This window comes from Tursiops truncatus, chromosome 20, assembly GCF_011762595.2.
Source record: "Tursiops truncatus isolate mTurTru1 chromosome 20, mTurTru1.mat.Y, whole genome shotgun sequence".
NCBI classification, from domain to species: domain Eukaryota; kingdom Metazoa; phylum Chordata; class Mammalia; order Artiodactyla; family Delphinidae; genus Tursiops; species Tursiops truncatus.
The window spans coordinates 12,036,977-12,056,476 of NC_047053.1; the positions used below are offsets into that span (position 1 = coordinate 12,036,977).

Sequence of the window (19,500 nt, forward strand, 5' to 3'; positions counted from 1 at the left end):
ACTGGAGCCATGGGTCCAGCCATTCCTGAATCTGTGCTCCCTTGAACTTTCCAGTTGACCTAAACCAATACATTTCTTTTTTTCCTTTAGGTTAATTGGAATGGGGGTCTGTCACTTGAAACCAAAGGATCCCTGACTAATTCAGCTCAATTGCCCAGCAAAAGAGTCATTTTGGAGGTACCACCCACCTCTCCTCCAATACAAAGACTCTCTCGCTCCAAACCCCTGACTAAACAGATTGCCATAAAACAAATATCACAGAACTCTATTTCAACCGTAATGCTGATTCTGCTTTTCTATGCTAACTGGGGTACCAAACTGCCACGTGGGTTTGGGGGAGGCCCAGAGCATAGAAGTCTGCCATTGCCTAACCTGCCCTTCTCTCCCCAACACTCAACAGCAACCACAAAATGGACTCAGGTGACCCTGACAGCCTCATTTCCCACTATTCCCCAACATGAAATCCACACCACAGTCCAACTGGGTTCTGAGCATGTGCCCTGCTCATCCTACCTCCATTCCTTTGCTTACATATCCTATTTAACTAGAATGTACTTTCCCACTTCACCACTCCCTTCAGAAATCTTGTCCAGGCTCCATGGCCCACCTCAAACACCAACTCCATGAAGCCCTCCTCAGGTGGCCTCCAGGGCACCAGGCACCTCTTCTCCAGCACCCACCATCTCCGGTCTTGGGTTCACACTACATGTCTGGTCTCTCCTTTGAGAACACAGACTGCGAGAGGCAGGGAGTGTGTCTCATTCTCCTCCTGGACCCTGTCTTCCAGGGCCTGGTACACATCCGGTGCTCCACGTATAGTGACGGACGTGAACTGGAACAGCACGAATGAATGTCTGGAACCCAACTCATTCAGAAACAGGACTGCCGCCTGCATTTGCATTTACGGAGGAGAAAGAGAAGGCGATGTTGCAGAGGGGGTGGCAGCACCTTCCAGAAGCGGGGAGAGGTCAGAGGACCTGAGACGCGGAAGCCAGGTGGCCTTGTTCCCATCGCTTGCACTACAGCCTGTGACCTGCTCCACGCAGCTGTGCCCCTGGGGGACCTTCTCAGCTATCAGTAACTGGTCTTTGCTGAGGTCACACTCAAAAGCCCTTTCTGGCACATTTGCAGATAGAGTTTTCAAACAGCCTGTTTCAGTTACCTCTTGATTTACATACTGTTTCTGCCTTTGCATCTCAGATTAAATATCTTATTAAAATAAATGCTCTATTAAAATACAGATGGCACGGGTAACCCAGGCTCCAGCCCAGACCTTCCCGTTCTCATAAAGGAGCAGGAATTTCTGTTCTAATTAGTGAGGAGAGCAGCCAAGAGACCTTTCAGCTTATCTGAAGCCTGACAGGACAGACCCCTCCCCCAACTAAGGCTCCACAGTCCCCCACGGGCACCCCACTAAGGCCTGGTGTTCGAAAGAAGCCCAGCTGCCCGAGAGACCTATCCAGTCCCTACCTTACAAAATAACGACAATGTGCTCAAGTGTCATAGTTCAATATAACCTGAAGCCTTTTCATATACCTGGTATGCATTTCATACACCTGAGATGCATTACAGTCCACTTCATAGAAGGTGAAAGTCAAGGACAAAGCGGTCAAGTAACTTGGCCAGGGTCACCATGTAATAGGGATAGGAGAAAAGCCTAGAATTTGGCAGGAAACAGACTTGGGTTTGAATCACAGCTCTGCTATACAAGCTGAGTGACAATGAATATGCCACCCCTTTTGTTTTTTGTGTTTTTTGGTTTTATTTATTTATTAATTTATATTTGGTTGCACCGGGTCTTAGTTGCGGCAGGTGGGCTCCTTAGTTGCGGCTCATGGGCTCCTCAGTTGCAAATTGAGGGTTCCTTAGTTGCAGCACTCAGGCTCCTTAGTTGTGGAATGAGAACCCTTAGTTGCAGCATACGTGTGGGATCTAGCTCCCTGACCAGCGATCGAACCCCAGCCCCCTGCATTGGGAGAACAGACTCTTAACCACTGCACCACCAGGGAAGTCCCCTGCCACCCCTTTTGAACATCAGCTTTCTCCTCCATGAAAAATGGAGATGACAAGGATCAGTCGTGCAGAGAAAGAAATTAGTGAGGTTTAAGTGCCAGCCCAGTGCCATGCCCAGAGTGGAGCTGAATACTAGTGCCCTTCCCTGTCCCTTCTCTTGGGATTCCTGAGTTTTTGTTCTGTAAAACCCAGCCTCGCATAATTTCTGTTATTTTTTTTTTTAATAAATTTATTTATTTATTTTTGGCTATGTTGGGTCTTCGTTTCTGTGCGAGGGCTTTCTCTAGTTGTGGCAAGCAGGGCCACTCCACATCGCGGTGCGCGGGCCTCTCACTGTCGCGGCCTCTCTGTTGCGGAGCACAGGCTCCCGATGCGCAGGCTCAGTAGTTGTGGCTCACGGGCTTAGTTGCTCCACGGTATGTGGGATCTTCCCAGAGCAGGGCTCGAACCCATGTCCCTTGCATTGGCAGGCAGATTCTCAACCACTGCGCCACCAGGGAAGCCCCTGTGTTATTTTATGTGGGTAATTAGGGAGGACAAGGGAGGAGGAACATCTACAGACAAATTAACAGTGGCCATTCTGCAGCCCAGCTCCTGCACGGCACCCAGCCAGGCTGCCAGGACCCCTCATTTCCAATCACAATGGACCTGCCCCAAACCAAGGAGACCCAAAGGGCATGCAGGGCTGAGACCCAACCCCCAGCCTCCACGTTCAGTTAATTACACATAGAGCTCCCCAACCCTGAGCCTCTTGCTTCCCACACTGTGCATCCAATCCCTCAGGGCTGGGGTGGGTGACACAGGTGCAGCCAGGTACGCGTGCTGGGGTGAGCAGGAGGGCACCAGCCCTGTATGGAGCCGGCAGCTGGCACTGTAGGTGCCATGCGGAACGCGGGCCCAGCCAACGTTGCCAGAGCTTCTGATTTCTCAAGAGAAGATGGAAACGCACATTTGTAACATGGAACCTTCCAATTTAAAAATATCAGCTTAAAAGTAGAAAACATATGTGGATCTAACAAGCCCGCTCGAGAACGGGCAGGGCTTTGTGCTGTTCCCTGCGGCCTCCCCAGCGCCTGCAACAGGGTCTGGTACACAGTGGAGGCTTCATGAGGATCTGAGGAGCGTGCAGGGGCCAGTTTCCCACCTCTGCCTCAGATTACAAACTCCCAGGTACCAGCAGTTCTGCTGTCCCCACTCTCTGCAGACAGGACACTGTGGTATTGTAGCACATGACAGTGAAAAATGAGGGGGGTCCCGCCTCCACCCTTACAGGGGCCTGTCCTCTAAACCCGGTGAGGGCTGCACCTTGCTCGGGGGCTGTTACGAGTTGTTCTAGCCCCGAGAGTAAGCATTTAAGACAACAGGTATCAGCACAGCGCCCTGATTCTACCACACACGTTCAGGGTGGTTGGTAAAGATCTTAATAGTAAAGAAACAGAAAAGCGGGGACGAGGAGAAGGACAGGGGAGGGGATGGCTCTAACCAACAGCCGGCTCCCTCCTGCCTCTGGAGAAGTGGCCCCTCAGGGTCAGCCCACCCCCGAAGGGCTCCGGGAAGGACTTGGCCAGAGCTCCAGCCTTCATGAAACAGTGTTCATAACTGATAAGCTTAAAAGCAAGTGACAATTTTTCAACCTAGCCTTGCTCCAAGGGCAGCAAATAAACACAGCATTGGCTCCAGGCCCCCACTGAGCACGTCTGGAAGGAGAAGGGAAGGTGAAACCAGGCTCCCTCACCCCTAGAAACCAGTGTGGAGTCTGACCCCATCCACCACGGTTGAACTGGGACTCCCCACTCAGAAATACCACCTCATGACATGAGCTCCCTTTATCACAGGTGTCAAGGCTACCCCAGGTACCACCCATATGCGAGGCACTGGGCCTGACTCCACAGTCATTATAACTGGACTGTGGAGAGGCCTGAGGGAGCCTGCTGGGGTTCTGGAAAGTGCTACATCTGATCCGGGTGGTGTCTACACAGGCAGATACCTATGTGGCAATTCGTTGAGCTGTACCTTTAAGACTTGTGCACTTACTATGTGGATGTTACCCTTCATTACATTCATAATAACAGCCACATCATGGAGGAAGCACTTCTCAGAAGTCAGGCACTGCATAAGTGCTTATCCTGGGTTCCAGGTAATATAATAGTTAAGAGCACAGTCTCTGGACCGCAATAGAACCGAGTTAAAATCCCTTCTCCTCCACCTCTGATTCTGCCCCCAGCAGGCTCCTCGACCTCTGAGCCTCTGTCCCTCAGCTGGAAAACAAAGATAATAACTGGTAGAATTAAGATAGATGTGCACGTGAGCCCTTAGCCCAGAGCCTCAAAAACAGTAAGCCTCAAAAGGTGTTGGCTAGGGCTTCCCTGGTGGTGCAGTGGTTAAGAATCCGCCTGCCAATTCACGGGACATGGGTTCAACCCCTGAACCGGGAAGATCCCACATGCCGCGGAGCAACTAAGCCCGTGTGCCACAACTACTGAGCCTGCGCTCTAGAGCTCATGAGCCACAACTACTGAGCCCGCGTGCCACAACTACTGAAGCCCGCGCGCCTAGAGTCCGTGCTCCTCAACAAGAGAAGCCACCGCAATGAGAAGCCCACGCACCACAACGAAGAGTAGCCCCTGCTCGCTGCAACTAGAGAAAGGCCTCGTGCAGCAACGAAGACCCTATGCAGCCAAAAATAAATAAATAAAATAGATACGACATTAAAGGAATAATAAAAAAAAGGTGTGGGCTAGGACTTCCCTGGTGGCGCAGTGGCTGGAACTCTGCGCTCCCAATGCAGGGGGCCGTTGTTCAGATCCTTGGTCAGGGAACTAGATCCCACATGTATGCCTCAACTAAGAGTTTGCACGCCACAGCTAAGGAGCCTGTGAGCCGCAACTAAGGAGCCCACCTGCTGCAACAAAGGAGCCCAAGTGCTGCAACTAAGGAGCCCGCCTGCTGCAACTAAGACCCGGTGTAACCAAATAAATAAATAAATAAATATTTAAAAAAAAAAAAAAAAGGTGTTGGCTTGTTACAATCATTCAGCCCTCAACAACCCGGGACTTTGGTGCCGTAGGGTCCATTGTAACATATGAGAAAAGTGCCCCCTTCCTGCCAACAGTGCTCCCTAAACTGTAGGCATTTCCTCACCATCTTCCCAATTTTCCCCAAATCCATGTACCACCTATTACTTTTCTTAACACTTTTCTTTAAATGACTCGCCATTTTTTTTTTTTTTTTTTGCGGTAGGCGGGCCTCTCACTGTTGTGGCCTTTCCCATTGGGGAGCACAGGCTCCGGATGCGCAGGCTCAGCGGCCATGGCTCACGGACCCAGCCGCTCCGCGGCATGTGGGATCTTCCCGGACCGGGGCACGAACCCGCGTCCCCTGCATCGGCAGGCGGACTCTCAACCACTGCGCCACCAGGGAAGCCCGACTCACCATTTTTTACTTAAACAAATTTACTTTTAAAAAATGTTATGTAACTGTCATACAAGGAAGAACGTCACTTGCCAGAATTCATCGTTTTAAAATAGCTGTTAAAATAAAAAGCGCTTGTCCACCTGGAATCATCTTGCCTACCTCCTTTACTTTTTGTGCCTCTGGGAGGCAAATAAACTCCGTTTGTTGAGCCGGTCGTGGGGTAGGGGCAGGGGGCGGGCCTCATCTGCTTAAAATGACTGAGAAGCTTCCTGCGCCCTTCAGCAGCCCCGTTTGCACAGAAGTGATTTTCGTTGGTTTAACCGAGCAGGCTGGCAAGCCCTCTATTTGGCAACATCCTGGTAACCAGCCATCTGTGCACCACGCAGGCTCCCAAGAGATAAAACTGCATTTAGAAAAAAATGTATATTTGCTAATGGCGACTGTTCGCTAATTCAGACGCCCACTGGCCCCTCTTGGGCATAAATGAAGGGAACCTGACTCTGCCTATCAGACAGCAGCCCCAGGACCCCAAATCTAGGAACCCAGAGTCAGGACAGTCCTGGCGCCCAGACCCAGCTTCAGTGTGGGCTGGACTCAGCCTGGACCCTCACATCTATGGGTCCCCAAACCAGGCAGAGGCAGGAAGGAGTTAGGGGACTAATCATGGAAATACACATGTGCAAGCAATCAGGTTCATTTCTCTCCAGAATCTCTTCCGGAAGGGAAGGGAAGAGAGGAAAGGGGGAAAATCTCAGACAAGAAAAGGGGCATCTTGAAACCTGTGTCAGAGGGCATTGCGGTATTAAGAGGACCTCGAGGTAAGAAGCAATGGGCACATTTAGCCGGGGGAGTCAGTGAGTTCATTCATTCATTCAGCAAATATTTACTGAGCGCTCCTATTGTAGGCAATGATGTGAAAAACGCAAAGTCCCTGCTCTCAGACATCTCACCTTCTAGGGGAGGGAATGGCCAATAAATTATTTATTATCGAAGCTAGATGATATCAGTTAATGATAAGTGCCGTGGAGGAAATGAGTCAGAGTAAAGTAAAAACGGCTGGAGTGAGTTGTTTAGGTTGGATGGTCAGAGTCCTTTTGGAGGAGATGACATTTGAGTTGAGAGCCCGATGTTGAGGAAGCACAGTCAATAAAGTCACTGTAAAGAGCATGTATAAAGGGCCTGGGGTAGAAGCAAGCTTGGCATGTTCTAGAAACCGAGAGAAGGCCTTTGCAACAGAAGTACAGTGATCACAGTGAGTGAGGGGAGAAGTGTTAAGAGACAGGCTCACAGAACCAGGCAGGGGAAGTAGACCCAGCTTCAGAGTTGAGATTTAATTTAAAGTGTCTTGGAGGGACTTCCCTGGTGGCCCAGTGGTTAAGACTCCACGCTTCCAATGCAGAGGGCGCTGTTCAATCCCTGGTCAGGGAACAAAGATCCCACATGCCATGCGGCCAAATAAAATAAAATAAAGCCATTAAAAAAAAAAAAATTTAGGGTTTCCCTGGTGGCGCAGTGGTTGAGAGTCTGCCTGCCAATGCAGGGGACGCGGGTTCGTGCCCCGGTCCGGGAGGATCCCACATGCCGCGGAGCGGCTGGGCCCGTGAGCCATGGCCACTGAGCCTGTGCGTCCAGAGCCTGTGCTCCGCAACGGGAGAGGCCACCACAGTGGGAGGCCCACGTACCACAAAAAAAAAAAAAAAAAAAAATTTAAAGTAAAGTGTAACGGAGGGCTTCCCTGGCGGCGCAGTGGTTAAGAATCCACCTGCCAATGCAGGGAACACGGGTTCGAGCCCTGGTCCGGGAAGATCCCACATGTCACGAAGCAACTAAGGCCATGCACCACAACTACTGAGCCTGTGCTCTAGAGCCCGCGAGCCACAACTACTGAAGCCCGCGTGCCTAGAGCCCGTGCTCCGCAACAAGAGAAGCCACCGCAATGAGAAGCCCGCATGCTGCAATGAAGAGTAGCCCCCGCTCGCCGCAACTAGAGAAAGCCTGTGCACAGCAACGAAGACCCAATGCAGCCAAAAACAAATAAATTAAATAAATAAATTTTAAAAAAGTAATCAGGGTCTTTTCTTAAAAAAAAAAACAAAACCAAAAAAAAAAGTGTAATGGGAAGCCTACGGAGTAGACAGACTTAATTTTATTTGAATTTTTAAAACTACGCTGTGGCCGTTATCAGGAGAATGGGTAAGGGGGGACAAGAAGCAAGGAGACCAAATAGGAGATTAAAATAATGGCTCAAAAGGAATCTAATAAACTCATTTATGCCTCAAATTCTGTTCCTTAGCTCCTCAGACTCGCAGTGAAGTTAGAAATGGGAAGCTGGTTAAAGGGAGATGTTTGTTCTTTAAAGCAACGACAGCCAACCGGGTCAAACATGAGACAAGAGAGGGCGAGTACCAGGCCCTTCCACAGAGGGCAGGACCCAGCCACCTCCTAAGAAGAGAACAAGCAGCCATCTGTTCTGGGGCCTGGGAGCAGACTAGCTCCTGCCTGGTGCCCCTTCCAGCCCTGGGACTCTGGGACTCCAAGACCAGGACTCCTGGACACTCCTGAGGCTCGGACGCCCTCATCCAGGCAGCTTGCAGGGCTGTCACTGGCTCTCCCATGTGAGAACCTCAGGATCATCCCTGACACCAGCCTTCAAGCCCTAAGGACAAAGCAATCAATGGCTGCTAACATCACAAAAGCAGACAACTGGACAACCTCCACGGGCACGGTCTTACCAAAAAAAAAAAAAAAATCCAACCCAAATCTGGTGGAGCTTCTAAAACTAAATACCGACTTACAGTTACATAGGGGGCAACAGAACATGTGAAATGACACTCAGAGGCTCCATCCACAAAATTCTGACTCCGGGACTCTCCCCAAGACAAGCAACACAGTTTCTTCAATAAAGAAATCGTAAGGGGAGAAAAAAGAGTTGGAGGAGAAAACTTATAATGAGACATATCACCAATCACACTGGATTTTGTGAATCCTGGCCCAAAAAAACTTTTGAAAAACTTTTAGGAGGCGATTAGGGAAATCTGAACACCAATTGAATGTGATATTAAGAAATTATTGTTAACTAAGGGGGTCTGATCATTGCTAATTTCTTAGAAGAATTCTTATCTTTAAGATGCATGAAATATTTAAGAATGAAACGATATAACGTCTGGGATTTCTTCAAAATAATCTTGTGGGGGAGTGGATTGGTAAATAAATGAAACAAGATTGGCCATGAGTGGATAAGGGTTGAAACTGGGTATCATATTACACTATTCTCTCCGCTTTGCAGCACACTTGAGAATTTCCACAATAAAGGGTTTTTTTTAAGCTAGGGATGAGCTTTTTCTAATACCGTACACAGGAATAACCCACTAGACATCCTACCGACAATGGAGAGTCCAGGCTCATTAGAGTCACTGTTCTGCCTCCCCACAGCCTGCCATTCGTGATTTGCTGAACGATGAGTGAATTTATATTTTCCTCCTCATAAATCCTATGGTGGGAGTTGTCCCAAAATAACTACCCCCTGTAAAATGTGGATTTCTCTTTCATTTATGCTAATTGACCTCTCTCCAGTTCAGAATGTCATACCCGCAGCCAACGGACTTTACCCGTACATTTCAGAAGGTACAAAATTTGACTGTGTTCCTCTACCTCAGTCTTTCCAGCTAAAGATCCCCGTTTCCACCTCAGAGGGCACCACTCCCTCACCATCTACTTCTATTATTATTGAAGGGATGTTCTGGATTTACCCTGCTCTGCCACATCTATATGCTCTGAAAATCAGAGCGATTTTTTTTTAACATTTATTTATTTATGGCTGCGTTGGGTCTTCGTTGCGGTGCGCGGGCTTCTCATTGCTGTGGCTTCTCTTGTTGCGGAGCACGGGCTCTAGGCACACAGGCTTCAGGAGTTGCGGCACGCGGGCTCAGTAGTTGTGGCTTGTGGGCTCTAGAGTGCAGGCTCAGTAGTTGTGGCACACGGGCTCAGTTGCTCTGCGGCATGTGGGTTCTTCCCGGACCAGGGATCAAACCGTGTCCCCCGCATTGGCAGGAGGATTCTTAACCACTGCGCCACCAGGGAAGCCCCCAGAGCGCCTTAAAGGAGCTCTCCGTGACAGGGCTTTCCAAACTACCGTCTCCAAGCAAGGCTTCATTCAGGTGCCTCCTTGGAACGATGCTCAAATTCAGTCCCCTCTCAAACACAACACTGTTTCTGTAGGATCGCAGGTGATGGAATCCCTGGAAGATGGTGGGAAAGAAGCAGAGCCTCCAGGTTGTCCCACAACTCCCAGAGAGTCGTCAGGTCAAGGCTGATGAGCCCTACCCACATTTCTCCAGGAGGCAAACTGAGGCTGGAGCTTTGGGTACAGTTCTCAGGACCTACCAAGAGTACCTGGGAGTCTCCTGCTTCTGAGCCCCTATGGGCTACCTGTGTCGTTACCATTCTCCCTGGCACACCTACCTGTCCCCCATATACACTATCTCCAAGTGGCCTGCAGAGGACAGGAAGGTGACAAGGACCACTGGGCCATTACTGCAAGACACACAGTACTTTACATCCCTTATGGTCAACAGCCACAAGCGTTATCTGCACAAGCCTGTCAGTTGAGGTGCTGGGAAGATCGATGGGTGAATCAAGCCTTCTGGGAAGGATGAGGAGGGCACCTGAATCTGACCTGACCCTGTGATGAGAGGGGGAAGGAAGGAGGAACTCGGCAAATGTAACACTCATCATGGAGTTTAGGAAGTGCTTAAGAGGGGCTGGCAGCTGCAGCCTGCTCCAGGCCCCCCCCCCCATGGCCGGTGCCTGCAGAGCAAGGGTCAATCACGTACAGGGCACGAATTTCAGATGCTTAAAGACAAATGAACTCCAGAAAACAAACAGCAAGGGAAGCAAAGGTCATTTAGCACAAACATGAAAGCAAGCCCTCTCTCTCCTTGGTAGGGTAAATCCATGGCCAAAGCCATCAGGATGGCAGGAGCAACAGAAGAATAGGACAAAGGCGGAGGGGAGGAGGGTCACCGCCGTGTGCCTGCGTTGCAGGGAAGAGCACAGTGCATCCAGGAGGAAAGACAAGTACCCTGAGCCTGGGACATCCTCACCCTGGCCAATCCCTTCCTGCCCCCTGTCCACGTCCTTCCCCGGTGCCTCACTGCAGCCCCCCACCCCCAGACTATCTCTGCCCAGGCCCACACCTGCCTGGCTGCCTCCTCGGCCCATGTATGGCTGGTCTGGACTGCTGGTGGGGCTGTCATCACCAAACATCTTACCTTCGTTTCTGGGACATGGGCCCAGAGAGAGGAGAATGGGAGCAGTTCCAATCAAACCTCTTCCTCCCCATGCAGCACTTCCTACCTTTCAGATGCATGTTTACCCACGTTATCTCCCTTGAGCCTTGCACGCCCTTTGTGTAGATGCAGGAACTGAGTCTCAAAGAGGTGAAATCTATCACATCACAGTCAACGGGAGGAGCCAGGACTAGAGCTTCTAGCCCTCTGTGCAGGGCTTTTGCCACGCTCCCGCATTCTACACTCAGAGACAGGAGTGTTCTGATGCATCTGCCTTTCTAGGGAGCACATCTCCCTTCTCGTCCCTCAAAACAGGTCCAGGTTGTCTCAGAACAGCCATCCCATATCCTTCTGGCTTCAGAGGGCTGGATTGTTCATCCGCCCCGTACAGATAAAATGCCAAAGGGCACGGAATAGATGAGAATCAAAGTCTACGGGAGAATGGGGCCCAGACCTGGAGCCCTGAGTTCCGGAGTCCTGCTGGCAGCTTCTCCTGCTAGACAAGTGTGCCCTGAGCATCAGTCATTCCTAGATCACCTGCAGAATTTCTGCCATATTCTATACCATTCGTACTATTACTACTGTTTCTACTAAACAGGCTCATTCCTGTGACTTGATACTTCTAATTTAAAGTGATACTTTATATCACCACTGCAAGAGGGAAAATTAGTACCACTGGCCAAAACCAGGAGAGAATCCTAAAAATAAACAGTACAAACACAACTCAAGTTATAGGCAGGCACTGTTCCCCAATTTAAAGACCCTGAGCCAGAGGTCTGTTCTCTTTGCTATAAAAGGGAGACTAGCAAGTGTTAAAAAGGTGTTAAAGCCAGACTAGCACCAATCTAAAACTTTCCCCTTGAAGCAATTACAAGGATTAGCAGAGAACGGAAAAGGGAAGAACTTTCTCACTAGGTGACTCAATATTACTTCATGCTTAACCACCTTCAGTTACTTCCCTGAAGATTCATCCTGCACTGTGGGAAACATCAAATTAGACTAGGTTATAGGAAGTGGGACAGGAGGGATGAGAGACAACCAAACCATAAGCGGCAACCCATGCCAGCTTCTCCAAGTGCTCCAGTTAGTTCATTGCCCGTCACCTCCCCCAGGCACATCCAGCTTCTGGGCAAGCCCAGGGGCCACCAGTCACCACCCAGGCATCTATGGCTCCACTGCCCTTGTCTTAGCCCTTGTCCAACGCAGGACGCAGCACTAACTCCGAACTCCTCTGGAAATTAGGATGCAGCAGGGCCACCAGCAGTTACCCCAAATCCCCACAGCATCTCTGTGGACATTCAACTCTAATGACCCCTGGTTGCTGGGAACCTTTGGGCTCATATACCCTAGCAGAGGAGGGAGGCTATGCCAGCCTGGGTGGGCAGCTCCCTGGGGTCTCGTGGACATCACGTCTGTAGCTAGGGGCTGCAGCCCCGGAAGCAACCCCAAAAGCTCCTTTGTCCATCCCAAACCCCACATCTCTCACCCCATAGGTCCTCCAGCCTATCTCTGAAATCGCCTGAGAGAACGATTTTCAACACCCAGGATCAAACAATTAAGAGAGTAAACCCAAGAAAGGTGAAGAGTCAAAGACAGAAAAACCCAAAGACAGAGGGACACGGAGGCAGGGGTGGAGGTGGTAAGCAACCTCCAAACTTGCTCCTCGCCTGCCGGCACCTTGCGCAAAGCTAGCAGATCCCGACCTGGCCGGCACCTCGCGGGCTCAGCCAAGTTGCAGAGAAGCAAATGGCATCCCCAGCGTACTGGGCCATTCGGGCCTGAGCCAGGGACGGTCGCCCGGGTCGGATCAATACTACTCGCGCTGCAGGCTTTGGGAAGGGCGCCGCGATAGGCAAATTCGGGGAGTGGGAGTGAAGGACTTGGTGACCCTCTGTTGGGGATGAAGTCCGAAGGGTTCTCCCAGCCGCCCTCCGACCCAGCCAATGCCCTGCCTGGGCTTTCCCATAACAGCCAGTGTTGGCGGCTAAGCTCCGAACTCGCTCCCCAGACAGCGACCGGAGTAGAGGCTTTTCCCCATCCAGCTCGAAGCCAAACGCCCTCTTGGAAAAGTCCACCCCAAAGAAAACGGGAATTTAGCCCGAAAGCAGCGGGAAGGGGGAGGTGGCGCTGCCAGGCTTTACCTTTTCTCTTTACTCTGTTTTCGGGATTTGTGCAGGAGTCCGATGAGCACCACGGCGGCGCGGATCCCCGCCTTTCGGCAATGCATCCTCCCCGCGGGCTGGGACATGGCGAGGCCGCCGGCGGTGCCCGGCCGCGCCCTCGCCCGCCCGCCGCGCGCCCCCGCCAGCCCCGCTCCGCGCGCTCCGCGCCGCCCGCTCCCGGCCCCTGCGCCCGCGCCCGGGTCCCCGGCTGCTCGCCTCGCATGGGCCCCGCCCCGCCTAGGTGCGCCCAGGGGGTCAGGTGACTGGGTGCTCACTTCCCGGCGACCTTCAGTGTCTCCTCGGAGCCCGCCGGGCGGCCGGTGCCCGCTCCCCCAGCGCGGGCATTTCCAAGGCTCGCTAGGGGCGCGGCCCGGACGGGTGGCTCCGGGGCTGTAGCTCCGACGCGCCGCCCGCGCCCCGGACCCCGCCCCGGGCCCGCCTCTCGGGCCCCGGCCCGGGGCGCCCCGGCTGAGGGCGGTTCAAGCGGGCCGGCCGCCACCAAAGGAAGACGGCCGGCTCGCGCTCAGCGCTCCCGGGGCTCGGCGCCCGCGTTCGCCCTCTGCCCCGCGCCCCGGCTCCTTCCCGTCCCGCCGGGCGGCCAGGCCCCAGGGCTCCCTCGCCTCTCCTTGGTCCCCTCCTCAGCGCTCCGTGTCTCCCGCCCCCGCTGGCCGGGCCCCGGGCTCCCTCCCCAGGCGAAGGCGGCTGACGCGCTTTCCCAGCCCGGCCCGCCGAGATACTTCTCCGATGCTGTCACTGTCTTTAAAACAGAGGGAGAAAAAACATGCACCGAGAGGAAACGCGCGTCCTCAGCCCAAGCGAAACTGCCTTCGCGCGCGGGCACCGCCTCAGGCCTCCTCTGTCCGGGGCCAGGCTGCCGGGCGGTTAGAAGGGCATCCCGCGTCCAGCGCGCGGCGCCCGCCCTCCCGGGCCAGGGATCCCTGGCGTTTTGACTCGGCCGGATGCTACCTCTCACCTTTCCCCAAATCCCGGAAAGGACTGTCATGCGGGGGTAGAGGGATCTACTACAGAGTCCGCATCGATGTGGGCTGGGGTCAGTCCCCCGGTTAACATTTGTTTTCCCGGCCCTGGGAGTTTGACAAAACATAGGGTCAATGATAGATTTCCTGGCTGCTACACCTGCACCTCGCGTCCCAGGTTGCCAGGGAGACGCAGGTGGGGGGGAGGGGGACCCTACTCCACGGCAGCCGGGGCCCCAGCGCGAGCTGCCTCACACACCCAAACGTGCATTCTTCCCCTCCTCCTGCACACCGCGTGCACGCTTCTCCTTCACTTCAGAAGCCAGTTGGTGGGGAAAGGGCCCTGGCCCGGTCTCTACTACGGGTGTGGGGTGCTCCTAAGCCCCACTCAGTCACTTCCATTTGCTGCCAAGAAGCCTAGCACCCTCTCACCACCCTCACCTCCCCCCACCCCCTGCTTAACTACTGGCTTTGCTTCTCCTTCCATCCCCCTAGGGAAGGGAATCGGCAGAGGACTGGAGGGAATTAAAACTAGCCAATTAGTCCATCTTTGGTAACAGCCCTGTTGGGGCCAAAGAGGTCCCTGAGGCAATTTGCCTTGTTTTTTATACAGTCTGCAGTTCAAGCAAGCAGAGAAAATCCAGACAGGGAAGGGGACCTTGCTGGAGAGGGGACGGGGGCTGCGAATGAATTCAAGGGCCTGAGACCTCAACCCCGCCTCTCCAGTGGGCACAGCTTCTTGCGGGCACTGGCATTGGGGGGAGGGCAGGGAGCGCCAGAGTGGTGCCAAAATGTGCCTGGTTTATTTACGAAGCATCTATTAGCGATGGCCTCAGCCCCCCTGAGCCTGCCTGGGTGGTGGGAGACCACAGATATAGCCATGGACGGCTATCTATAGCCAGAGAGGAGTGTCCCAGGCCCCACCCCTGGGACTGCAGCTACCCTGGCTTCAAGGACTACACCAGTAAGTGACCTGAGAATCAGTCTGGAAAAAGAATGGGGAAATGAGTATGTCCTCAGTGGGTAAGAGGGCAGCGCGGCAGCACATACAGCCCAGGGCTCCTCCAGCCTTTGCCATACACAGAACCTCTCCGTGGCCAGGAGGGTGCTGGAGGCACTGGCTGTAGGTCTAGGCCAGCATGGGGTGTATTTTATCCACACACAGGTAGAGGACACCTCGGTGCAAGACCTGAATCCCTCCCAGGTGGGTGGACGTGGATGGCTCCCACCTATGCCCCACTGCCTGGGAGGTATTTTAGATCAAGTTCATCAGTGAGAAACAGGGCATTGGGATGAAAGTGAAAAATCTTTCCACCAAGCGGGTAACTTTATTCATTGTTATTCTGGGCTTCCAGGCCCTCTCAACTCATCTACAACCACAATGTTTCCAGCCCCAGTGTGGCTGAAAATATAAGGTTGTCCCCCAAAGACCGTAACCTGATCTGATTCCTAGCGCCCTAAAAGGTAGACGTTTTCTGGGGGTGGGAGAGCCATTCCTTCTGCCCACACCCCACACAGGAAACACCAAAGCATAAGGACACCCATCAGTGGCAGAGAATGTAATGGCCATCTGCTAGATGTGGCCATTCCACCAACATTCATGAAACAATTAGGATGCATCCAGCTTTGTGCAAGAAACTAGGGTAAGAGAAATGTAAGAGACCATCCTTGCTCAAAACAAGCAGGGCTGACACACATGAAACCACCAAACCATCCCATTCCTGGCTTATCCAGTTTATCCAATGTGACCCAGCCACTGTTCCCCCAAGTTAGGCCATTTGCATACCACCTTCACAATGTCTTAATACCATACTACTCAGTTATTTACTTATTAACTTTGCTTTAATTAAATCCACTCACTTCTTAACTAATTTTAAAAGAAAACATTATTACCACCCTAAAATCTCTTATTGCTTGTCATTCATCCCATACAAACATACACAAACTTATTAAATTCTAGCTCAATTCTGTTGCCTGGCAAAGGCTCGGCACCTGAAGCACCTTCGTTAAAAGAGAAAAATAGACAAGCATTAGTTTTTAGCTACACACTTGCGCCAAATGAAGACGCTGTCCTTGAAAAAATCACCAAGTTTGAAAGAGAACCAAAAGGGAACAATTTTTCAGGTAAGTGACTCAAAGGTCTTCTAGGGCCACATCCGTGGGGTACTTTGGGGTGGACGGAGAAGACTGGACACTTCCAGACCGCAGGGAGTGAGGTCAGTGAGGACCACAGTGGTCAGAGAAGGGGTCTTCTCCCGGATCCCAGGCCACTGAGCAGCAGTTTATCCTCGGCGGTGTCCCAGCTCACAGGACCTCCAAGGGCTGTCCCAGCCCTCCCCCCTCCCCAGCACACAGTCCCTGAGAACAAAGTGCTGGGCAGCTGCCAGCCTGGGTCTCTGTCCCAATCCGGGGAAACCCAAAGGCTGAGGGGGCCTGGGTGGGAGCTGGGTGGGGAAGGGGACAGGGCAGTTAATCATGAACAGAGGGCAGACAGCTGCACAGCCCATTCCTAAGGGGCCAGTGGGGTGAAGCAGACAGACACGCATGCTTGGTCCTGAAGAAAAGGGCCTTCTGTGCCTGGGAAGCCGCTCCAGGAGACACATCCGCGCGAAAGCGGGAATCAGCCCCACTGCCAGCGCCCAGGTCTGAGAGCAAGCGCTCCTCCCCACCCCCCACCCCACCTCCACTACCAGTGCCTCCACTGCTCCCCAAAAGGATTGCAACCCTCCTTGGCTAGGATCACGGGTAGATGTGAGGCAAGAGGGACTGTGGAGCTATGGGGTAGGGCCTCTTACGAAAACCAGCTATTTTCAGATATCTTGCTTCTCCCCTTCTACAGGGGACAGTGTGCCCAGCCTTCCCATGGATCACACAACCTTTGGAGCAATTCAAGCGTTATACACCTTTAGACCTGCTTAGGACAGGCCAGCATCCCCACTCTCTTATGCCTTTGGGGGTACACACCAGCTCCAGCTCCGAGAGAAATCACTCAGAAGCCCCCCTCATGTCTCTCTGCGGAGCACTCGCACCTGTGCTTGCAAGGAGCCAGACTGACATTCATTCTTGGCAGGTACGGCAGCACCCCCTGCTGGACCACGTTACAGTTGCATCTCTGGGATACCACCATATGAGGAAAAGGAGAAAGAGGAAGGGGGAGAGGGAAAGGGGGGGGAAGGGAAAGATTGGGAAGGTCATTTGAAGTGGAGAAGCAGTTTCTATTTTGAAAAGCGAGAGAGACGCAGGAGGGATCTTTGCCACACGTTGACTCTCCACCCAGCTCCTAACCTCCCCTCTCAGAGCCCACGACCAGCCCCCAAAGGGGTCCCTCCCACCACAACAGGCTCCTTTGGGGATAGCAACAGACCACGCCCAGGCTGGGCATGGAAGCCAAGCTTGGGAACCACAGCTCAGCCTGCTTCCCCGGAGCCACACATGTCATACTGAACAGAGGATCTGCCGAGAAACTGGCTCAGATTTGGGAAAGGGATCTCGGTGACTTGTGTGGCATTTCCGAGCTCCAGGGAGAGGAAACCATGCCTGAGGAAAGCCACAGATTCCACTCAGTGGCAGGCATCCAGCCTTTGGGCTAAACATCATCTAGTACCCAGAGCCTGCAATGCATGATGATAACCAGAACTTTGCTGCTTTCCTGTTCAGGAATTACAAGAAAAGGGGGTAGGAGGAGGAAGAAAGGAGTTCCTCACCTATTTCTTGGGCTACTGAAGGTATTTAAAATATTTCTTTTTGGTTTATTTATGGAATTTCGAATCCATGAATCTAAACGGCATGGCTACAATTTTTCCCACAGTAGAAACATTCAAAAGGATTCTTCCATGTGTGAAATTTCTGATGAGCAGGAAGCAGATTTTGCATGGAGGCTGCCAGGGGTCACTCCAGGGAATCGGGAGCAGATGGGGCCAAGGGTGGGTGTCCTGCAGCACAGGCATCTCATGCTCAGGGTCCCCAGTCGTTCCCCACCTCACTGATTAGCTGTTGCTGCCCGTGGAGCCACTTCCAACTCTAGGCTTTCTGGGGCTGAGTGGAAAAGTGGGGAGGAAGGCTGCCTTTCCATAATATTAGCAACATTGCTTAGCAACATCTTTCAAAGCAAGAACCAGCAGACTCTCCAAAAACCTATTCTGTTTGGCTCTACAAAGAACAGAGTGGTTTCTTACATGTGCATTATTTATATACTAGTCTATATACCCAGTAACACCTTCTGTGCTGGCTTCCTCAGGAAGAGGACGTATTACAGCGAAGTGAGATTTCCAGACAACAGAGTTTGGAGCAGCAAAACTTTTCTTTGCTTGCTTGCTTTTATTGTGATGACCTTGGCTAGAAATTTCTCTAAAATGTCTTACAGATTTTTTGTCCACTTCAAATATAGGTTTCATGGAAACTTTTCTTGGTGACTCAGAGCCATTATTATCAATACCACCTACTGTATTCAAGCTAAAACGCAGTTATGAAGAACCGGTCACTGAGGTAAGGACCCATTTGTCTCTGTATTTAATGACCTCGATCAGCTGTGATGCGAAGATACTACAGCGAGGGAATAAAAACTTAAAGACCCCGCAGTCAGACGAACTTGGGCTAGAATCCCATCCTCAGCTTTTATTATCTGTGTGGCCGTGGGCTAGAAATTTCATCCCTCTGAGCCTTGGTTTGGTCATCTGTAAAATGGGCACAACAACAGTGCCATCCTCCTAGCGTTCTTGCAAGGCTTCGATGAGCATGCACGGTCCGCACAAAGACTTGTATGAAAATGGTCGCAGTAGCTTTATTCAAAATAGAGGGTCCATCAGCAAACTGTGGTCTATCCACACCACGGAAGACCACTCAGCAATAAAAAGGAACAAAATACTGACACATGCAACAACATGGCTGAATTTCAAAGCACTATGGAGTGAGAAAAAGCCAGATACAAAAAATACTTACTGTATGATTCCATTTATACAACATTCTAAAACAGACAATCTAAGGTACAAAAAATTAGAACAGTGGTTGCCTCTGGAGGTGGGGGATTTTCTGGAGAGACGGAAATGTTCTCTATTAGGACAGGATGGTGGGATCCATTTGTCCAAAATGTATAATTAAGATTTGTGCATTTCAACGTATGTAAATTCCCCCTCAAAACACAAATTAATAATAATAGAGGGAGGATGTGGAGTGGGTAGAGGTATAGATGAAACAAAAGTGGCAGAGGGGGCTTCCCTGGTGGCGCAGTGGTTGAGAGTCCGCCTGCCGACGCAGGGGACACGGGTTCGTGCCCCGGTCCGGGAAGATCCCACATGCCGCGGAGCGGCAGGGCCCGTGAGCTATGGCCGCTGAGCCTGCGCGTCCGGAGCCTGTGCTCCGCAACGGGAGAGGCCACAACCATGAGAGGCCCGCGTACCGCAAAAAAAAAAAAAAGGCAGATTGTTGATAACTGGGGTGGGGGGGGTGTTCATTATACTATTCCATTTACTTTGTATAGGCTTGATATTTTACACAATATAAAATAAAAAGAGGAAATTTCCTGGCGGTCTAGTGGTTAGGACTCGGCGCTTTCACTGCCATGGGCCGGGGGTTCAACCCCTCGTTGGGGAACTAAGATCCCACAAGCTGCACAGCGTGACCAAAAAAAGTAAAAAGAACATGTTCATA

The 19,500-nt window shown here is 51.9% G+C and overlaps 1 protein-coding gene across 9 annotated transcripts in view; it reads right to left on the reverse strand.

Moving 5' to 3' along the window:
• The window catches only part of RAP1GAP2 (RAP1 GTPase activating protein 2), a 218,772-nt gene that overhangs the window by 130,559 nt on the left and 68,713 nt on the right, over window positions 1-19,500 (reverse strand). For 2 of the 9 annotated variants that reach the window (XM_073798116.1, XM_073798115.1), the window contains exon 1: window positions 13,153-13,205. The exons of 5 other annotated variants lie outside the window; for them this stretch is intronic. Coding sequence is in view for 2 of the 4 variants with exons in the window: in XM_033847053.2 (XP_033702944.1) it covers window positions 12,857-12,963 (107 nt within the window). In the remaining 2 variants the exon portion in view is untranslated. Of the gene's footprint in view, window positions 1-12,856; window positions 13,610-19,500 lie in introns of those variants that run through there. 2 more of the 9 variants (XM_033847053.2, XM_073798114.1) reach the window with 2 other exon arrangements.